Raw genomic sequence first — 20,951 nt, forward strand, 5'->3', positions numbered from 1 at the left:
TTATACAATGTACTTGAAAAAATGTAAAAAACATTCTGTCTTAAAATCGGAATATTTGTAAGGTTAATTCTCAAATTTTAATGTCCAGAGTATTCCAAGAATGTATCCAGATAATAATGATAATCCAAGTCACATACCTAAATCTATAAAATATGAAGAGAAAATTTATGATAACCTGAATTTTGTCCATCATTTGCCACAGACGAATATTTAATGCCATGATATATCCCTGGAATGTGTGATATGTCTATATCATGTCAAAAAGTCATAGATATTATGGTGTATAATAAAATTATTCATCCGAATCAAATTGAGTTTTTATCCTTTCGCCGTCTGCTCACACATTACCACCCTAACTACAACATTTCTAAAATGTTAATCCTTGAAATGACTACCTGAACAACTTTCCCTCTGATAATTAACCCTCCAATGCTAATGTATATTTTTTATATATACTGAGTTAACCTTTTGTCAGACACAGCCCATTAAGTCTTGCAGCAAAAAAACAACATAACCAGGAACAATTGCTTGTAAAAACAATACACCGGTAAAGCTCATTAACCCCCGAACTGGAGCATTGATTAATTAACACCTGGAAGTGAAGAGTTAATCCTTGTACCTAGCAATACCTTTACCTTTTTCACCTTTAATCAAGATTTTAATAGGAACAATGGACCATGATGAAAAGGCAAATTACTAAAGCAACATTAGATTAGTATTTCGCATGCTCGAAGTAATTTAGCGCTTGCGACCTCCCGATGCTTGACAAGTCATCAGGCAAAATGTCTTCGTCTTGACTGGGTCTACCTGGCCATACCTGTAGCAGGGTGCGGTAAATGAGCTAAAACACAGAAATATGCCATAAATTAGAAATTCTAAACTAGATTGTTGATGTGCATGATCATGGATTATGAACTTGTTTCTCTTAGTTGAGGTATCACTGGGTGTAATCACATTTGACATTTGCTGTGCTGTGCTGCAGTGTTGACTCTAACAGATGAGTCCTGATACATTGGTGTACCTTGAAACATTGGATCTGCCAGGTCAGCGGCTTGTGACGAGGGGTTTAGAAGAAACTCATCAGAGTGTTGCGTGTCAAAACAGAAATATATTTTGGACTATCTGGTTAAAGAATCCAATGTGGTTATATATATATAAAACATCAACACCAGAGTAACCAGACTCGATTCTCCAACAATATAGATTCCATTAGGCATAAAGGCAAATTATATGATTGGATCACTGAAAATCATTTTAGCAAACCTTCTAAGTCTGGACCCTAGTATTCCTGATGACTTTGTTGGGAACGTTTCTGTATGTTTGATGTTCATTAGTTCATTGCACCAGTGTGTTGTTAATCCAGAACCTTGATAATTCAGATGCTGACAAGTACTGTCCAGATTAACAAGGGTTTGAAGTATGTGGCTCAATGTTAGGACTGAAGTAAGAGTTGAGCAGTACCTGTTGAGTCAATCCGCGGCCTGTGTGTGCCCAGCATGATATTGCCGGAATATTACTAAAAGCGGCGTAAAACAATACTCAGCCAAGTGCAGTATAGGCTTGGGCGTGAGTTTTGAATCTACCCATGTGCATATGTCTGTGATTCAAGATTATGCTAAAAACACTTTATGTCATTTCCCACTTACAAACGGCCCCAAATATCACCGAGATTCCCACGAAACTCACAGAAATGTGTTAACTTGATTAGAAATTATACCCTCTTCTTCAAAGGTAAATGGTTATTAGTTTGTCGATGGTTGATAGCTGTTTCAACCATATGTTTGTGAGGTAGTTGTTTGGGAATATATCTATCAGTCATTCAATGTAAGCTGCACAAACTGTTTACACAACAGATGGTGCTGCAAGTTCTGTATCCCTGCCCCGTCAAGTAGCCTACCCTCTCATCTGCTGCCTGACACAACAGCTGAGCCGGAACAGGGCTACTGGTAGACTAACATCTACTCTCTGAAATGAACATATCGTACAGGAAAAAACAGTTGTTCAGTTATCTTAATAAAAATATAATAAAAGGGAGCCCAGTGACTCTCTTCATTTTCAGATACTGCAGTAATCTAGACTTGCCAAACATTATAGACTTGCATGGGCTATATTTGATATATATTTGTATCAGGATCTGTAAGACAGACTAGGCTTCTGGGTATAGATGTCTTGACACTGGGATTGGGCAGTTTGTACCATTGTGGGATTCGAACACCAGTCCTTTGTGATCAGCAAGAGCACTACCCTCTGGGCTACTGAGTAAAATCATTGTCTTCATATCCAGGAAACACTTCCCTGACCAACAGCTAGACCCTTCTTCTTGGCCAGCTCCTTACCCAATCAGTGCGTACCCACTGGCTATCAACCATTGGAGGGCAGAGGGGAAGTCCAGTGGTTAAAGTGTTTGTTATTAAAGAAAAGAGAGAGCTGGATTTGATTCCCTACATGGGTACAGGGTGTAACACCCATCCCATTGTCCCTTGCTGTCATACTTTGGGAAATATGGCTACAAGCTGCTTTAGAATTAACTCACTGAATATAACATATCGGTACACATTCCTTGTTTTTGTATTACCCACTGTCTGTATCTGTCTGTGTGCATGGACACAGAATACATCACTGTGTTACACCTGGGTGGGGGGATTATTCATGAAGACAAGTTTTTCATGCCTTATGTCTTTCATGATGTGCAACTTGGGGATCAGGTGGCCACAATGGCTGGCTATGGAAAGTATTTTGAATGTGGATGACCACATGGGAGCTAGTGCATGACCGTCCCAGTGATCTGAGAAAGTACTGACTTATGTCCATTGGGTGTGACAGGATCTGCTGATCATGGGTTTGAGTCCCAGATTCTCCATGATTATGATCCTTGGTTTGTCAGCACCACACTTCTACCGGTGGTCACTCACATAGGGCAGACAACTACGAGCTGACTTGCCATGGTGTGACTGAAGTACTGTTCAAAGCAGCATTACAGACAACAATCTTGCCAGATTACAGTGCAGTCTGTGTTGATTGGTGTAATATTACCATCTACAGCATCAGCATTTGTTCGCTCACACCCTCCCTCTTGCAAGTGATGAACCACCGGCCCAGGTCGACTTCTTCTATCTTTTGATCACCAGTAAGACCTCCTGCGAGATGCACAGTCTCGGGTGGAAACACGTCTGCCACAAGGGAGCACTGCTTGTCTCCCCTTACCTTGTCCCTTCCCCCATCTGGCTCGAGCAGTGGCCCGAGGTAACCTCATTATCACCCGATAGACCATCACAAACAGTCTGAGGTTCTACTTGAATGAGGTTTATGAGCCCTTAGGGTCAGTGAGGTATATTCCTGCCACCAGTCACAATAACTTCATTTTTCTACCCTGTAATCTTAAACGTTGCTCCCAGTCATACTCGCTGCACTTTTCCAGCCAATTTGTTAAAGTAATTGTGCCTTCATTCAAATGATGAACACATAAAAAAAACACCTGCCTTTCATTTTGACCATGTTGGATATAAGACCTAATGGGACATGGGACCCTTTCATACTGATGTGTGTTTATGAGAAATTATGCTTGCGTGAGTTTACCATTGAAGAACACCTCAGTCACAGTCAGTGAACTAAGCCCCACAATTGCCCAAACTGTAATTGCTACACGATGATATACTGCGTCTTTGATGTAGATCCTATGTGACACATACATCGCCTGTCATTCACCTTCTACATGTATGTCTGCTTATTTTCCACAGGTACCGGTTCACAGAAGGCCTAGCTCTGCATGAAACTAAAGAAATGCTGAAAAAACTGTGGCATGCATAAGCCATCTGCTGTCTGTGAGTTTGTACATTGTTGTACTGTGGCAGATCCCTCTCTAACGGAAGACGTGCAATCTTCACCTCAGTTCCTGTGATCATTCAAGAACTGGAGCTCCATTCCTCCAGACGTCTACAACAGAGAATCCCCATCTTGTGATGAACGATTAATAGGCAGACAACTTTGAAGCCACTGCTTGAGGAAATATCAAGATTAAAAAATCAAACCTGGATATTACTGTGAGTTTGAAAGCTGTTACTGCCATTCAGAAATTGTATGTTTTTTACAGACCATCCAGTGTACCAAGCAAGTAATCAGCAGTATAGCAAAACAACAAGGAGGAACATTGCCTTGAGGCTAGCGAACGCTCCCCTACCCATTCTCCCAGTGCTAATTGGACCACAAGGTAGCAGATGCCCCTGGTGCAGTCGCGGAGCCAACACAAGCCCTGGGCAGTAGCCACACGACTGGTGTGTGATTGACAGCTCCAGTCATCAGTCATAGACCTCCCCTCACATATACAGGTCAGACTCTAGTGACATGGACTCGCCGGCATACACGTGAAATATTAACAGGCATCCTACCACTAGAGGAAATCTAATTTATGACTTGCTGTGTGAAGTGAAAGCTGGATTTTGGTCTTACATTTCACTGATATCGGCAACTGATCAGTCGCTTCTGTGTGGTTTTACAACAGCAGGAACACCGGGCTTACTACATATTGCTTGAGAAAAGACCTCGCGTGTTGGGATTATTTTTTGGTGTGTCATTATTACTGTGGTCAGTGTGTTCACAGCACAAGTAGACTTTATAACATTATCAGAGATACGTCTCACAGAACTTGTCATCAAGATCCAATGCTGAAATCAATGGAGAAAGAGTTTTAAAGTGAAGCTCGTTCTTTGAAGGATTTTCAGGCACAGTAACAGCTCAGAGACGAAACTCTACCCATCCTAGCAGGGAATAAATGAGTTAATTTAGATGTAGTAACAACTTTATTAAAGTCATTCCCCACTTCTGCGTGTGACTTCCTATCGGTACTGGAACACACACTGGCACACTGTGTTTGAGACTGTTTCGTCATTATAAGGGCCAAGCAGGAGACACATACGTTTTCATATCCACAACTCCATCATCTGAACATGGCTTTCCTTGGGACTTTGTGTTTGTTGCTGTGTGGAATAACTGCCGCAGTTGGATCATCGGAACTTGAAGGCTGCGATTCTGGAGCCCAGTTTGTAGCACAAGGTGAGTTAGTGCAGACACTCACACCTTTTTCACTGTACGAGACACTCACACCTATTTCACTGTATGAGACACTCACACCTATTTCATAGTACGAGACACTCACACTTCACTGTACATTCGTCAGCTATATGTATTCATATTCACAAATACTAACATCATTTTCACAAAAGATTGTGGATTACTGCATTTAAAGTTATGTTATTTGTCTGTAATTGCTGTCCAGTATGATGAAGAAAAAAAGATATTGATAAATGTAACTACAGCATGATGTAAAATCATCACAATTATATCTAATGAGATTATTTAATGTGGTAGATTTCGTTACAGAATGTTTTCTCGGTGGCAAGGTTCTTTGTGATGTGGCCGTAGTGCTCCTCATTCATAGCCTCGTCAAATTTGGTTATAAGCAACATTGCTCAATAAGTCATGATTAAAAAACATTAATTTCAATAGAATCAACGATTGGAAAAGAAACATCCCATGTTTATATGCCGACAAATCATGAATGAATTGGGGTTGTCATTTCTTCCTGCATATTAGTTTGCAGTGTCTCGGTGCAATATTGTCCAATTGTGATGCATGGGCATCTTCCTATTGAGTAAATTCCATCAGTAATATGAAATATTAATGGGAACCATCTGATGCAGTCCCTATATGATTAGCTTCATTGAAATGAAGAATGTATTAGGAAGAGAATCTATTGTAGTTTGACGTCTGTAACGTGTGTGACTTTTATTCCAGTGAGGTAATTTGTTTGTGAAATCATGAGATATCAATGGTCTACTCCATGTGAATAATTTCAATGGAGATAGTTTGCGTAGCATGTTTTTTACCAATTCCTGTGGAATGTGAAAGTCATGGATTAAGAATGAGGTGTGCTTGTTTTACAATTGACTGAATTAGTGGAGAAAAACTGACACTCCCAGCTCTTATCATGTTAGTGGGTGAATAGAAAATTAGAATTCTTAACATATTCATCCGAAAAAAAGATAATTTAATTCTGATTGGTGACAGACATTTGGTTCCATTATCTGTAAAACATGCTCTTAAATTGTTACATGATTTACTGTAATAATTATTGTTTGAACAAAAGAATGCAAGAATAGAAGTTGTGAATATCTTTTCAGGAATTCATCGCTTTGTAATAGTTTGTTCTGCCACCTGCATCCGATGGTGTTTATTGCTTGTCCCACTGTCAAAACGGACTACATTGTACATTGTTGCGCAGTCGTGATGTTTATATTACCGTCAGTGCAGTAAACTCAGTATGTAATGACGATAAAGCACCCATGAACCAGAATGATGAATTATTCACCAGTTTTTTGTAATCCGGAAATATAAGCCCATCAAGAATTTATAAACTCATTACTCAGCATTATTGTGGGAAGAGCAAATTCCTCCATATCATTCCTCCTAAACACCAGCTGTAGGAGATACCCTCAATTTCCATACCCGTTAATAAGATTATTTTTTGTAGCAATTTGTATAGAGTATCAACACCCCTGTTTAGATATATTCCCAGGCGGTTTATTTATGGTTGGAGCGGGAGTCTTCCCTGCCTACTGATAGCAGATAGCACCTAGATGTTAGATAATGCTGCACTGGTGGGTTAGCTTGTGTTGTAACAGTTGGTGTGGTGTGGGTACATGACTACAGTTGGTGTAGTGTGGGGTAGAGGCTGACTACAGTTGGTGTGGTGTGGGATAGAGGCTGACTACAGTTGGTGTAGTGTGGGATAGAGGATGACTACAGTTGGTGTAGTGTGGGGTAGAGGCTGACTACAGTTGGTGTAGTGTGTGGTAGAGGCTGACTACAGTTGGTGTAGTGTGGGATAGAGGCTGACTACAGTTGGTGTAGTGTGTGGTAGAGGCTGACTACAGTTGGTGTAGTGTGTGGTAGAGGCTGACTACAGTTGGTGTAGTGTGGGATAGAGGCTGACTACAGTTGGTGTAGTGTGGGGTATAGGCTGACTACAGTTGGTGTAGTGTGGGATAGAGGCTGACTACAGTTGGTGTAGTGTGGGGTAGAGGCTGACTACAGTTGGTGTCGTGTGGGAATGAGGCTGACTACAGTTGGTGTAGTGTGTGGTATAGGCTGACTACAGTTGGTGTAGTGTGGGGATAGAGGCTGACTACAGTTGGTGTAGTGTGGGATAGAGGCTGACTCTTGCTCGTGTAGTGTGGGGGTAGTTACTTTTGTTTGTTCGTTTGTTGTTTATATGACAGCAGTCTGTATATAATCAAGTCTGAACAAGACAATCCAGTGATTGATATCATGAGCATGCATCAACCATGTCAACAAACCTGGGCCTGACCACCCAAACCTGTTTATTGCCTCTTATAAAAAGCATGGGTAGCTGAAGACCTTTATTTCTGCTAGGTTCTTTATGGTTCTGGAGTAGAGAGAGACTTCAGTTCATGTAGTGTGGGTGAAAAGGGTGGCAACAGATGGTTTGGTGTGGGGTACAGCCATAGGTAAGGTTTCCTGACTGATTTATATCTGTTTTAGAGATGGAGGCAGGCTCTTTTCCTTAAATCCATTACAGAATTCACACTTCATAATTTCAATAATTTTGTATGTTAAGTTTCATAGGCTTCTGGATCAGGTTTATTCATATTACCAAACTAATATACTCAAAAAGCCTAACCATCTAACCAGTTTGTAGTCTTGATATGTCTCCAGCAAAACTTTCAAAGGTGGGAAACAATTCCACTAATCAAAGAAGTATCAGTAGTGGGCCTGCGAAGTTTTCCTTCCTTGGAGACACGAGTGAGATGTACTTAACATATTTCTTGTTTCTTGCCCAGACAAACCTACTACTCCAAATTTAGCACTCTAAATATAGCTGGCACCGAATCATTTAACCTTTTGTCAATATATTTGTCATTCACCAGTTTCCTGTAGTACATTAGAATACATCAATCCTTTCTCCTGCCTGTCTATTTTCGTCCACTTCCTATAATTTGAGTTTTGTTTCTATCCAGCCATATTTCCTCCATCTAATCAACTGATCTAGCTCATGCAAGATCTCTTGAAGATTTTAGGAATAAAAGAATTTTACATCCGGTTTCAAGAGCTGTGAAGTGTTTAAGACTACACTAGCTAAATCATCAAGTACGGCCCCTGAGTACGTAGATGTGGGCAGATTTGGACGTGTGTGTTAAGTAATCACTTTCATGTAATTCATCCAACAAAATATGTGTTCATACAGACTAAGAATCCCTCTTGGCATAATTGCCTCGCTTCTTGAGATATTTAGTCATCATCTGCCTTTCTTTTGATATGGGTTTCCTGTGTGATTGGTCTTGCTTTTCCATCTCCTTTCCAATCCTGACAATGTCAACAGCATTTGTTCAGGTTAATGATTCCCGCTTGTTTTGTTGGCCTTACATAAGACTGGTTAACCACCTGGGCACTCTTGTGAGAGGCTAATAGGTCTATTTGCTGATATACAGATTGCAGTATGTCAACACACTTACTTAGATCCATTGTCAGCCTTTATGTTTATGTGAAAGTAAATTGCAATCTACCCTCCTATTGCTGAAGAGGTCATTTTCCCCTCTTTGTCAAGGTATCCTATGCATGTGACCTCAAGGGATGAAACAGGATGAGGAACTGGAGGGGGAATGTTTCTTAAAGGAGGACTTGGCTCGTGCCAATTGGCAGCCATGGCATATTTGATTAATTCCGTTCAAGACCCAATCTAGCAGTAATTCAACACACTAATTACACAAAGACAATGTTTGAGGTTCACACATGGTACTAATTACGTCTAGACCTTGCCTGATTGGCTACAGCGGAGAATAGTACCAATTTTTAGAAGACTGTGCATATTGGTGATTAGTTTGATACAGAATTTATCAATTTTAGCGTCAGAGAAGATGAAAAACTTAAACATTCTTTTTTTATTAACTCTCTTGGATCATCAGAATTATTATTTTTAAGCTTTGGTTAAATGATTTCTATAACACAGATTGGTTGAGTTTTATTTTAGTCATATTCCCAAAATTGTTTTCAGGCATTATGATTTATATGTGTATTACTCACAGAAAGACCATTCCATAGAATACGGTAAAATTATTTTCACATTTATGATGAGCTCAGGAGTATTTAATGTACCTGTTTTATGTCGGTTTCTATGTGTGTACGTTATTTCAACCAAGAATCTCCACAAGCAGCAGTTCCCAGATCATGAGAATTCATCACATGAACACAGATCCTCATTTGAGATAGGGCATTGCAAAGTGGGATAAAGGCTATGAAGGGTGATATTGATATTAATAAAGGTCTCTATCCTGCACGAGATAATGCTTGAGCCGTCTTTCATGGCGACTGCTCATCAGAAGATGTAGGTGACTGTAAAGGAAGAAGGGTATAAAAACGCGACCAATGAGACGAGATGATTGATAGTCACTGATGCAACAGCATGCACACGTAAAACCTGTTGAAAATTGTGGATAAATCATATCATCTTAGTTGTTACCATGGCGGCCTGGGATCACTACCCACTATCAAAATATACGACTGGCATTACAAGCTTATGCAAAATCAAATTATTCTTACTCCCCAATAATCGATGCTGGTCAGAGACATCCTCTTTGCCCCACAGATGAACTAAATGAAAAGCTGAAGTGTTTACAGGGCCAGGTTCTACGGACCTGACCAAGTCGCTAAACCAATTTTGCGTGCTCGTGGACAGCATAATTCTGCCTTATCCAATAGATTCCGCTTATTTGAAATTTGTGTCAGAATCCTGCTCATTGCTTGTAAATCATGCTCCAGTTCAGCTTTAGCTGCAAGAATAATTTGTGATTTTTATTCACAAATGAGCCATGTCGTCTGAGAGCTTCGATCATTTCTTCATTTCCATTTTTTGGCTTCATTCACTGCGTAGTGATTATCAGGCTCTTAAAGCAAGCATTATATGCCTGTGTTATTGTGTAAGGGGTCACATAAATGTGAATAGGAGAAAAAGTTCACTTCACTCACATACCCAAGGTTTTTTCTATTTCGTGATGAGCTGACGTTAGATCTTTACACATCTTTTGTATTCATGAGTGTCCACCTGTGTCATGGTTCAAGACTAAAGAACAGAATACAGAGCCTTAGATGGCCTGAGATCGGATGCAATGGATATCAGTCACAGCTTAGATCACGACACAAAAGCGTGGAGTTTCAAATTACAACGTCTTCATTTGATGATCTGTGATTGTTGTGTTTTCTTTGTATAATTCAAGACGACTTTATAGGGAAATAGCTTTTCTTGAATACAGTTTGTCCCGACTTGGAGGTTATAATATATTGCTGTTTTTTATTGAGTTTCAAAGTCATGGCTTTTAGTCCTTCAATACTTGAGATAAGCTTACAATCAGATTTAGTTATACATAGACATGTACAACCACATACCCGCTGTTATTGTGTCTTGTTCATAAATACTTATAGTGTAAGTAAAGGTCCACGGAAAACGTGATTCTTATCATACATGCTAAATATAAGTGTTTCTGACACAAGAATAAAGTTAATTATTGATCTTTTCCAAACATGTTTTTTTCAAATAGCTGCTTGCAGACACTACTTTGTCAAAGAACAAGGCTTTTAGAAGTTGATCAATTGACCTGTCGACCCTTTGTTTTTATGTTTTTGCAATCATCGTTCAACACGACATGGATCTCATGGGAATCTGTTAGAAGATGAAATTCTATAATTATTTTGTGCTGACCCGATTCCGACACAAACTGTTTACTGAATAAATTAGTTTAGCTTATGACAGGTTTTCTGTTATGCCACAGATGTCAGCTTTCTCCAGGAGACAAACAATAGCACGTCCTGGACATTTCAACTGTATTAACTAATCAGCTAATTAGCCAACATCTCTTGCAATGGCCTATGGCATAACATCACTTGTAAATAGCAGTCGTGGAGATAGGGTTATCTGGCATGTTTACAGTTTAATCATCTGTTGGGTAACCTTACTTGTGAAGGAGCTGTCTGTTGACATTCCTAGCCCTAGGGTGCAGGAAGTGATTATGTTCTTCTGGTCAGTTGATTAAAACCCTGGTCACTTGGGCCTCAATGACCTTGCTGGAGGTACTGCAGTGGACACTGGGGATTATTGGAAAGAATATACTTCTTTGTCAGGGACATTAGCAAATAGTTATCTTTCCATTGGAGAACTCTGTAGTGTTTCAGGGGTAGAATTAGACTAACATTTAGTCTTTGAAATCTTATATAACACACTATCCTTCTTGACTCTAAAAATATATAAAAAATCCCTATGCTGATTTCAAAGTGTGGAATAGAGCTAGCTAGAGCTGGCTAGACTTGTTTTTGTATGCGTTTCTAGATTATTTTTTTTTCATAAAATAAACATATTCCAGGGGTCATGGTGCAGGACTAGGCTAGAATGCGCTTCTCCAGTTCTCCATACCTGTTTCTGAGAGTGGATTGTGACAGGCAGGGAGATCCCAGTTTGTGACTTAGCTGATTGGCGCCATAATTCATGCTATCAATCATTGATTGCTGGTATGGCTGGATTATTGTTGACTGTAGCATAAAACAACATTCACTCACTCATCTCCACCAGAGAATATGTGAAATGATAACTTGCAAACCAATTGAAAATCTTAACACATATAGAAGCATTACAGTAATGTCAATAGTATAATTGAGGTAGATAACAATGATATAGATATATTATATATATCTATTGCTAGAAATATACAACTTGAAAATCAGGTTAACAGGTTTTGTATTAATATCAATATGAACAAGTGCTACAAGTGATATCATTTTTCTAGAATATTATCAACAAAGAAATGAAATGCCTTTTTGAAATAAAATTGCCATTTCCTGAAAAAAAAGATCCATTTATTTGATGATTTTCTCTTAAGTAGACATTAAAGGTTACATAGAAGGGTTTGTTTTCCCTGGAATTTAACATTTAATGGCAGCCATGTTGGTGAATGTTAGAACTTGTAATGAGTAGAAGGAAGATATTACAGTTAATGTCGGCTGATATCCGATTTCTTTGAGATTAGTCATGAATGTGCTGGAGTGTTGGTGAAACGCTGCGTGTTGTTTTGCGATGGCACTGCCTCTTCCCATATAGACAGCCTGGGACCAAGGAGAACATGGTCTTTGAGTGAATGCATCAATATTTAGCCTAGACCTGCAGAAAGGACAAAGACCAGCTCAGATTCCTGCATTTTCCTTCAAAGTAATCCAGGCTTAGTATCCTGAAAGTTAAATCTTCACAAAATCCCATCCTTCTTGAAGGCCTACCATTATAGCGCCAGTGGACAGACTTTGTAGTTTGGAGTGATAGGTTCTTTTCCAAACAAACACCAAATGTAATACTGGTTCGTAAATGGTTAACGTTAAGTACATTCTGTCAATATCTTCTTGGGGAAGACACGAAATCACTAAAGGAGGGTTCCATCCCTTGCATGTTTTGACTGAAAATACCTTTGGGCAAGAGTCCTAACCATGCTTCAGCTGTAGTAATTTGGCAGTTATTTGGGGAAGGCCTTGCCACGATTACTTTTTGTGACAAACTGGAAACTGTTGTTTAGAAATGGTTATCTCCAAGCAGAAAATTAATCGCCTCCAGTTAGATGTCAAAGTAAAATCGTGAAGCAAGTTTAATTGTATTGTTGTAGGTAGTCTGGTGACCGAGGAAAGAAAATGTGGGCTGTCTATAAGGTCAATAAAGCCACAAGATTGAGCGGGTACTTTGTTGTAGGATAAATGGAGGATTAATCAGGTGTTTTCTTTACTTAAGTTGAGCAAGAGCTCACTCAAGGGACATAATTATATTGACGGAGTAACAGTTGCATTCTCGCGGATGATTTTCTACAGTAATTACTGTTCATTCATGTTCATGATGACCCTTTCCAAATCTGTAATAGTTTTTCTGAAAATAGCATATTTTGTTACCAAACTTTGTTGCCAAAATTACAATCACTTTACCTTCGGATAGATTTGTAAAGAAGAGTTAAGGGCCAATAAGTGATTGTAATATACTTACTGCAAGATCTCAGCAAGATGTATAAACAATCAGTGTTTGGTCACCTGAAAAGGAATATCAACGAATGACATTCGATCAGAGAACACCTACGGTGAACATTTAATCCTCCAGTATATTGAAATATAGAGCACATTCATTATATTCATAATAAAGATCAATGCACGATCAATTCTGACATCATAAAATTCTCATAAAAAATAATATTATATTGAATCTGAGGCAGAAAATAAAATGTAATTTTGAAGGTTTACATTTTTGAAGGTGCTTGAATTGACATTACTTTTTCAAAGCATCTTTCTTTCATACTCATTCCTACCTGTGGAATTGAGGCAAACATGAATATTTTTTAAATCGTGAAGAATCCTTTAAGGAACTTCTGATGATTAGAAGATGGAAATGCTACTGGTAAGCTGATTATGTTGTATTTGGAAAGCTCCATAAATTCATTATGGTCGGCACATGTGTGACAGTATAATCTGGTGTCTTCATTAATACACGCTAACAGGGACATGCCCACTCACCAGGGATTCTGACTGTCAAGTGTTAAACAGCTTTGTATTAAAACTCTAATTAATTTGAAATTGTAATTTATTACCATCAGATTAAATTTTGTTATAGCCAATTAGTGGTTTCCTTTGCTTTCCCTAATCATGAAATATTGACTTATGGCAAAAACAAGATCGGACTTCTTTCACATGTAGTTTTAATGAAGTTGTTATGTCACGCATATGAAACATCAGCTAAGTCATGCAATTGAAATTACTAATCGGTTTATTTACATCGATTTACATCAATTCAGCTCAAGTTGTGTGTCTTTTTACTCTGGGCTAAAGCATTTTCTGAATGTTCTGTTCTCTGTTATGATTTAAGCTCTATATTTCTCTACTTGCCACAAGAACACGCTAAACTGTAATTATTTACTTTATTAACTTTGACAGTCCATGTGTGCATGTGACAGGCTTGAGAGGTCGAAAATCCTCACAAGCTTAGGTGAGGTCTGGTTTTGATGCTTGACCTCAACAAGTAGTTGTCTGGACTGACAATTGAAGACACTCAATGGCCAAATCACCGTTATCTACATCAATTACTTGACTCGTGACCACTGACCATGTGGTCTGGTAAGACTGGGAACCACGACAAGATATCAAAAGAGCAATATCACAGATGTTTGTCCTGATAAACCTTTCATTACAAAGGTCAAAGTGTCTTGCTGTGACCTGTATTAAAATGTCAGCATGTTTTGTCTTATTTTCATATGAGGTGAATTATCTCAGGGTATATAGACATCTCCGTGGACATCTTAACCAAATTAGGGCCGGTCTGAGGAGTATCATTGTCCGAAGCTGTGTCAAAAACCCATCCAGTGGTATGGAATCACTAAAGGCAATTTCCCCAAGGTGGTAGAAGATTTCAGATATGCAAGATCTCCATACCAACCCATGGAATTGTTGGCCAGATAGAATATGCCAGCTGAACCATTATTTTTCCATTATGTATTAAAAGACGTCCCAAGATTGAGATATGTTTCATCAGAAATGAAGAAACTCTTCAAGGAAGGAGGGTGAACATATAAAAAAAGAAATCAAGCTGAAATAAGAATTCTTTTCTTGAAAGGTCATCACACTTGGTTACCCTCCAAGACTGTCTGCAGCCAATGTTCTTGCAATCACATGGTAGTCATTTTGGATCTACGGACTCATCTCAGCAACCATTGTAAGACCTTGTAGATATACGGCTGGCTGTATTCTCAGTGGGCGTGTAGCACAAGCCACGTAAACTATCATCAGTCGGTGTACATTTAACACGTGTAGTTTGGGCAAAGGTTGTAAGTTGATGTTAGATAGGCCTTGTGTTCCATTACCGCTCTCTGATGGGGCAGTTCATCTTTGTACCTTAGAGACAACAGGCTTCCGAGTTGCTTCCGCAGACACAACAAGCAGCACTGCTTTCCTGTAAACTATTTGTATTTCACGTCAAGATATGGGCCTCCTGAACATCGTGTGAGATTACCTTAATTAAGTGATATTGTTATACCATGGTAAACTAAGATAAAACCAGATTTAGTTTCAAGACTTAAACTTTCTGCTCTTGCTAATAATTGAACATCATTTATTGTATTTACATTATAACCTGCTCTTACCCATTTGTTCTTACTGGTGAAATAAATACTCATACATCCAGGGTGTTCAATAGTTATTGAACCTGTGGGACTCCAGGTTAGAACAGGTGCCTAGCAACCTATGCTTGTCTAAATGAATGGATCATTATGTCAAGTTGGCATAGGTGTCTTGGGGCATTTAGGTGCTGCAATTCTCTGTGCAGAGTTGCATCCCTTAAATGTGCCAGGATTTGCTGATGATTTCCAAATGGATTATTTGATCAATTATGATACTTGGTCTGTCATGCCAGTGCTATTGAATTATACCAAAATGGTAAATGTTCATGACCTGGGCCCCGTTCCACAAAGCGATCTTAGCGCTAAGTCGATCGTAACTCCCATTCTTTAACAATGACTTACGACAGACTTAGTGCTAAGATCGCTTTGTGGAACGGGTCCCTGGCTGGTTCACTTTGGGCTTTCCTCCACTTTCAGCTGAAACTCTAAGGTCAGTCAGTTTTAAGTTAAATGGGTGGCCCAGTTGTCAAATTTGCTGTGTGCTAGAAACCTGGGTTTGAAGCCAAGGTCATCCTGATTATGTCTCTAGGGTTGTTACCCATGGGTATCACCAGTGGTAAATGCCTTGGACCTGCATCAATTCTGGCTTTCTTCCCAAGTTAGGCTGACATGCCATTATTTAAGAAATAAACCAAGAGTGGAAGTCGTACAAGAAAACACAGCAGGGAGAATAAACTTTGAGGGGAGCACACCCGAGTTGTTTATTCTCCCTGCAGTGTTTTATTGTATGATGACCAATGACCATGAGTCGTTTATTTCTTATGAGATATCAACATTATGTACAGCCACTTTAAGGATGATGATAAAATGTACAAGCATAGACCACACTTTATTCTTCATTGTTCTTTGCAATTTATCGCATAGTTATCTTATATTTAACTATGATAATGTTCAAAGCATCATTAAACCCAACCTACTTATTTACTCTTCACACAAGCAATTGTTAGGTTTGGAACATATTCACAAATAAAATTTCTGTAATGGATCAATTACTGCTAATAGATACATAAATCATACACTTGAATTTGTTTGCCACCCATTAGCGACACAATTTGACAATTTCTATTGCAGATGTTTGTCATCGTGCCTAATATGACAATTTGTCACAGGAAACGACTAGGAAAATCTCACTTGTGGTCAAACACACCCAGATAATACCAAGCCTGCGACATTTGTTGATCCAGTGAGAATCATGTTGTTGGCACTGGTATAATACACCCACTTCTATTTAAAACTGTGTATAGATTTTACAGATAATGTGGTTTTTTTGTGGCACCTCACTAGGAGTTGAATTTCTGTTTCCATTTACACACAGCTGAACATGCACAGAATCAGGGAATCATAAGGACGCTGGCATAGAACTTGTGCAAATGTATTTTTCATCAGCTGTTTAAATGTTTAAATTCTTGCTTGTGTAAGAAAAATGATGAATGTTATCATTCTTTTGTAGTCTTTCTGATGTCGGCATATTTAGGAGTAACAAGTGCGTTTTATGAAATAAACAATGCTGCAAAAATTTACTTTAAACCAACCGCCACAGAACAAACTATCCGTACACCAAAACCCAAACTATGACAGCTAACCTGACCACCTGTTTTGTTCAGCCCAAGTTGATATCTACAGATTGACTCTCTACAGCTCTACTAACTTCAAAACATGTCACAAATTAGCTGACATCAATCAAGGTTTGCTTGGCTTCGTCTGGTGCAAACTGTACGCAGTATTTTTCGACATAATGTTAACCTGTTCCGCAATGTTCAAGATGGTACAATATGGTTGGTTCATCCCAGGTTGGTTGGGCTGTATTTGCAGGTGTGCCATGTTCACTGGCGATGAGAGCATTCTGCTCCTGATTAATTTGTTGCAAAAGCAAGCAAGGAAATCTGTAATGGCATAAGTCAGTGCATTCCATACATAACACAGCTCAATCCGTGTTGCAATCCTACTTGTATTGCGAAAAACAAGTTTTACTTGTATAAACACATTAATCTATTATTTATCATTCAGAGGGAAATAATTTTTGAGTGTGTAAAGCAGATATATCTGCGATGTACTAATGTATGAAATAAATTAATATCTACATTTGACACCACATAAATTTAGGTTTTTTCGTGTCTTTTATTCAGCAGGCATGTTAGATAAAATGGTTCTGCTTGTGTAAAACGGGAACATCAAATTGGTATCTGATGTCACACAGCAGAATGAAGTTGTTGATTTTGCACTGCAAGGCATTAAGGCCACACAAGGTTTATTTCTTGTTTGATGTATTTTCTTGACCAATTTTGTAGACCATGTGAATTTGTGATGTTTTTTGCCTCTTTTAGCCGTGCATGATTCACATCAATAGACAGCAGGGAAGGGGCTTACAGACTCAATGTGTGGGGCATCAAACCCGGGCCTTTGGTGTGGCAGGAAGACACTTTGACCACTAGGCTAAACCAACACCTGCAATTGAACATATGAGAGAGGCATGAATGAATGATTCAGTTATTATTGAAATTTAAAACCAGAAAGAAATTAATAATGTACAGATATAACCATAAAGAATATTGAGTTTAGGGTTAAGAAATAAGTATAGCTTCACTGAGACTCAGACTTGTTCTAACTTCTTCTTTTTGTAGTTGACACTTTTTTAAAGTAAACAAATAAATATGTTAAAACAATTACATTTATGAACAAAAATTGATTTAACATGTAAAGTAGAAAATGATTCATCAGTAAAACAAATCTAAAATGCTCAAGGGGCGGTCGGGTAGCCTTGTGGTTAAAGCGTTTGCTCGTCACGCCGAAGACCCGAGTTTGATTCACAACATGGGTACAATGTGTGAAGGCCATTTCTGGTGTCCCCCGTCGTGATATTGCTATCAATATTGCTAAAAGCGGCATTAAACCATACTCACTCACTCACTAAAATGCTCTTCCTGTAACATCTGGGTCTTCCTTTGTCATCTGTTCAGAGATCTTCAGTTGGTGCAGCTGTCTGCATGTTCCCAGATTATTATATATTATTTTTTAATAACATATTCAGATTTTATGGTAATTGCCTCGTAACATCTGTCACACAAAAAACTTATCATAAACTCTTTTCCTGTAAAAGATGAACCTTATGAATCAAACTTGGTAGGTAGCAACTTTCAGAAGAATGGGAACAAATTTGTTCTGAAAAAAATAACAAATGTTTTATGTATGTGTGCTCAAACCATTAGATTGTTTTATTCTCGCTACCCGGATACCCGGGGTTAATTTGTTTTAGGGCACAGGTTTGATTCTGGATCATGGGTTCTATTTGTGAAGCGCAATCTTCGTGTCCCCAATCACATTTACTCACTGAAAAAATATTAATCTTGAAACAGCTGTGCAAAATGTAACAATTATCACAAAACAAATATTTTTTCCAAATGCTTGCCAGTAAATCTTGTCCTGCCACGCATCCGGAAGAACCTGCCGCATGCAAGGGTCAGCTGTTGTTGCCCCTTTTTACATGTAAAGGGACTGGTTTAATTTGCCCAGATAAAATACAGGATGTTATCTTAAATCTTATCACAAGTCTGAGTTGTAAATATTCCAAATATCCGTTTCAATCATTGCATAAGCCTTGGAGGGCTTTCCCATTAACATGCCAAAACCTGCCATCAAAGTTTAACAAGTTTCTGTATCCTATGGGATGTAAATTTATTTACATATGAATGATCAGTCACATTTTGGGAGTTTATTAATAGCATGTTGCAAATAAGTTGTTGCAAAAGACTTTTAAGACATATCAGGGTGGCAACTGTAAGTTAACCATCAGTCAGTGATGGCAACAGAAATACAACCAAAAGTCAGTGATGGCAACACTGATTAAAACCCATAGCCAGTGTTGATAATTGTTTGATAACATATATAGTCAATGGTTAGTGATGACAACAGTTTGAGATCATATGGTCAATGGTGACTACAGTATTATGACATTTAGTCAATGGGTGACTGCAGTATTATGACATTTAGTCAATGGTGACTACAGTATTATGACATTTAGTCAATGGTGACTACAGTATTATGACATCTAGTCAATGGTGACTACAGTATTATGACATCTAGTCAATGGTGACTACAGTATTAAGACATCTAGTCAATGGGTGACTACGGTATCATGACATCTGGTCGATTATGACAACACTTTCATCTCACTGGACAAAATGGAGTGTGAACCTAAAAACACAATGCCAAAGTCCTTAATCTTAAATTTGGTGGGAGAATGTTGGGCCACTCTTATTCAACTAACCTGTTCAATGTGGACATTAGAATTAAATGATTCAGTCCCAGACTAAAGAGTGTTGGCTGCTGGCCAGTGGATGTGTGTTAAGCGATCTGTTACAGAAGCCTGCGTCTTGGTCCGGTGATTGGATCCTCCATGTTTCTGCCCAGGTATCAGCTTCTCTCCGGTCTGGACTCTAAGCCCTGTCATTCTCCCCAGGAACATACTGGCACACTGCTTCATGCATGCAGTCACCACTGATAGGCATGGTGAGCTTCTGGAAGTGTCAGATAATCTTCTTGTTCTGATGAGTAGTATCTGTTGCCTGCCTTCTCGTCTCAGTATGACAGTGGGGTAGCCAAGAGGTGCAATGGTATTATGTGAGAAGCCAGTTTGTGATGTGCCCTGCTTGAATATTGTTTTAAGTGACATAAACACACGCTCACTCACTCTCCCGCCTTTCACTAACTCACTTTTGCCCGTCACTATATAAGTGCAATAACGCAACAGTAAACTCCATTTCACCATCTTGTCTGCTCTGTCTATTCACTAGGTGAGGACTGAGAAATATTTACAGTTACATTTGGTATTTTGTGTTTTTTCACAGAAATCATATGCTTAATCATTCCTCAAGAACATTCAATTGTTATAGCTACTTGTATTCAGAGCTTTTGTAAGCTGCCTCTTTTATGAAAGAACTGAAGGTTTTTTTCATCTGAGCATAATACCAAAATGAAAACTATTTAATGTTTAAAGTTTTATCAACATGTATTTATGTAAGCTGTTCTGATTGAAGTTGTCATTAAGAGTATTAGATAGTAATTTAGACTCTTGATTTGAGTATAAAAGATTCAAGTAACAGTTTCCTTTTTTGATGCGAATTTGATCAAAAAACTAACACAGACATAAATGGATGAAGGTGGGGATAAAAACCAAAACCCTGATGTCACTGATCGAAGTATTGACAACAGAAGTTAGATGTAATTAATTGTTGACTAGCTCTTGTTTGTGAGCAAGCCGTTTCAAGAGGCTATTTTCAGTGACTTTGTCAACAGCCTTTGAAAATATCAGCTGAAGAAGTGCCTACTGGGAGATATCATATGATGAAAAACCTCCATTCCTTCGCTGTTTGATCAAAAAAAGATCAAACAACCACTCCAAGGATAGTGGTGGTTTATAGTTAGTTAAAACAAGCCGGTATTAGCAGCCAAAGGTAGGTAGCGCTCGTGGACAATGTTGCAACGTTTGCATCTCTTTTCGTCATTCCAAGAGGGAGTCTCAAAATACACCAGCTTCCTCTCCTCCCATTGGAACTAATCCTTCTGGGCACTTAAGGAAGACTTGAAGTTCTATACTGTTAGGTTGATCAAGGCTTGTGTATAATTAGTCTTTGAATTTGAAACTTAAGACAATCTTCTCAGTTAGGAAATCCCTCTAAAGGCATCAAAAGTAGGAGTGGAAAT

At 38.7% G+C, this 20,951-nt stretch overlaps 1 protein-coding gene across 5 annotated transcripts in view; it reads left to right on the forward strand.

Moving 5' to 3' along the window:
• LOC139479117 (semaphorin-2A-like) overlaps positions 1-20,951 on the forward strand; it is a 322,677-nt gene that overhangs the window by 215,255 nt on the left and 86,471 nt on the right. For all 5 annotated transcript variants that reach the window (XM_071261903.1, XM_071261895.1, XM_071261886.1 and 2 more), the window contains one exon: positions 3,738-5,049. In XM_071261903.1, coding sequence (XP_071118004.1) covers positions 4,944-5,049 — 106 coding nt within the window. In that variant the 5' untranslated portion in view covers positions 3,738-4,943. The remainder of the gene's footprint in view (positions 1-3,737; positions 5,050-20,951) is intronic.

The sequence above is a fragment of the Haliotis cracherodii genome, unplaced genomic scaffold (assembly GCF_022045235.1).
Source record: "Haliotis cracherodii isolate W230 unplaced genomic scaffold, xgHalCrac1.p SCAF_1, whole genome shotgun sequence".
NCBI lineage: Eukaryota > Metazoa > Mollusca > Gastropoda > Lepetellida > Haliotidae > Haliotis > Haliotis cracherodii.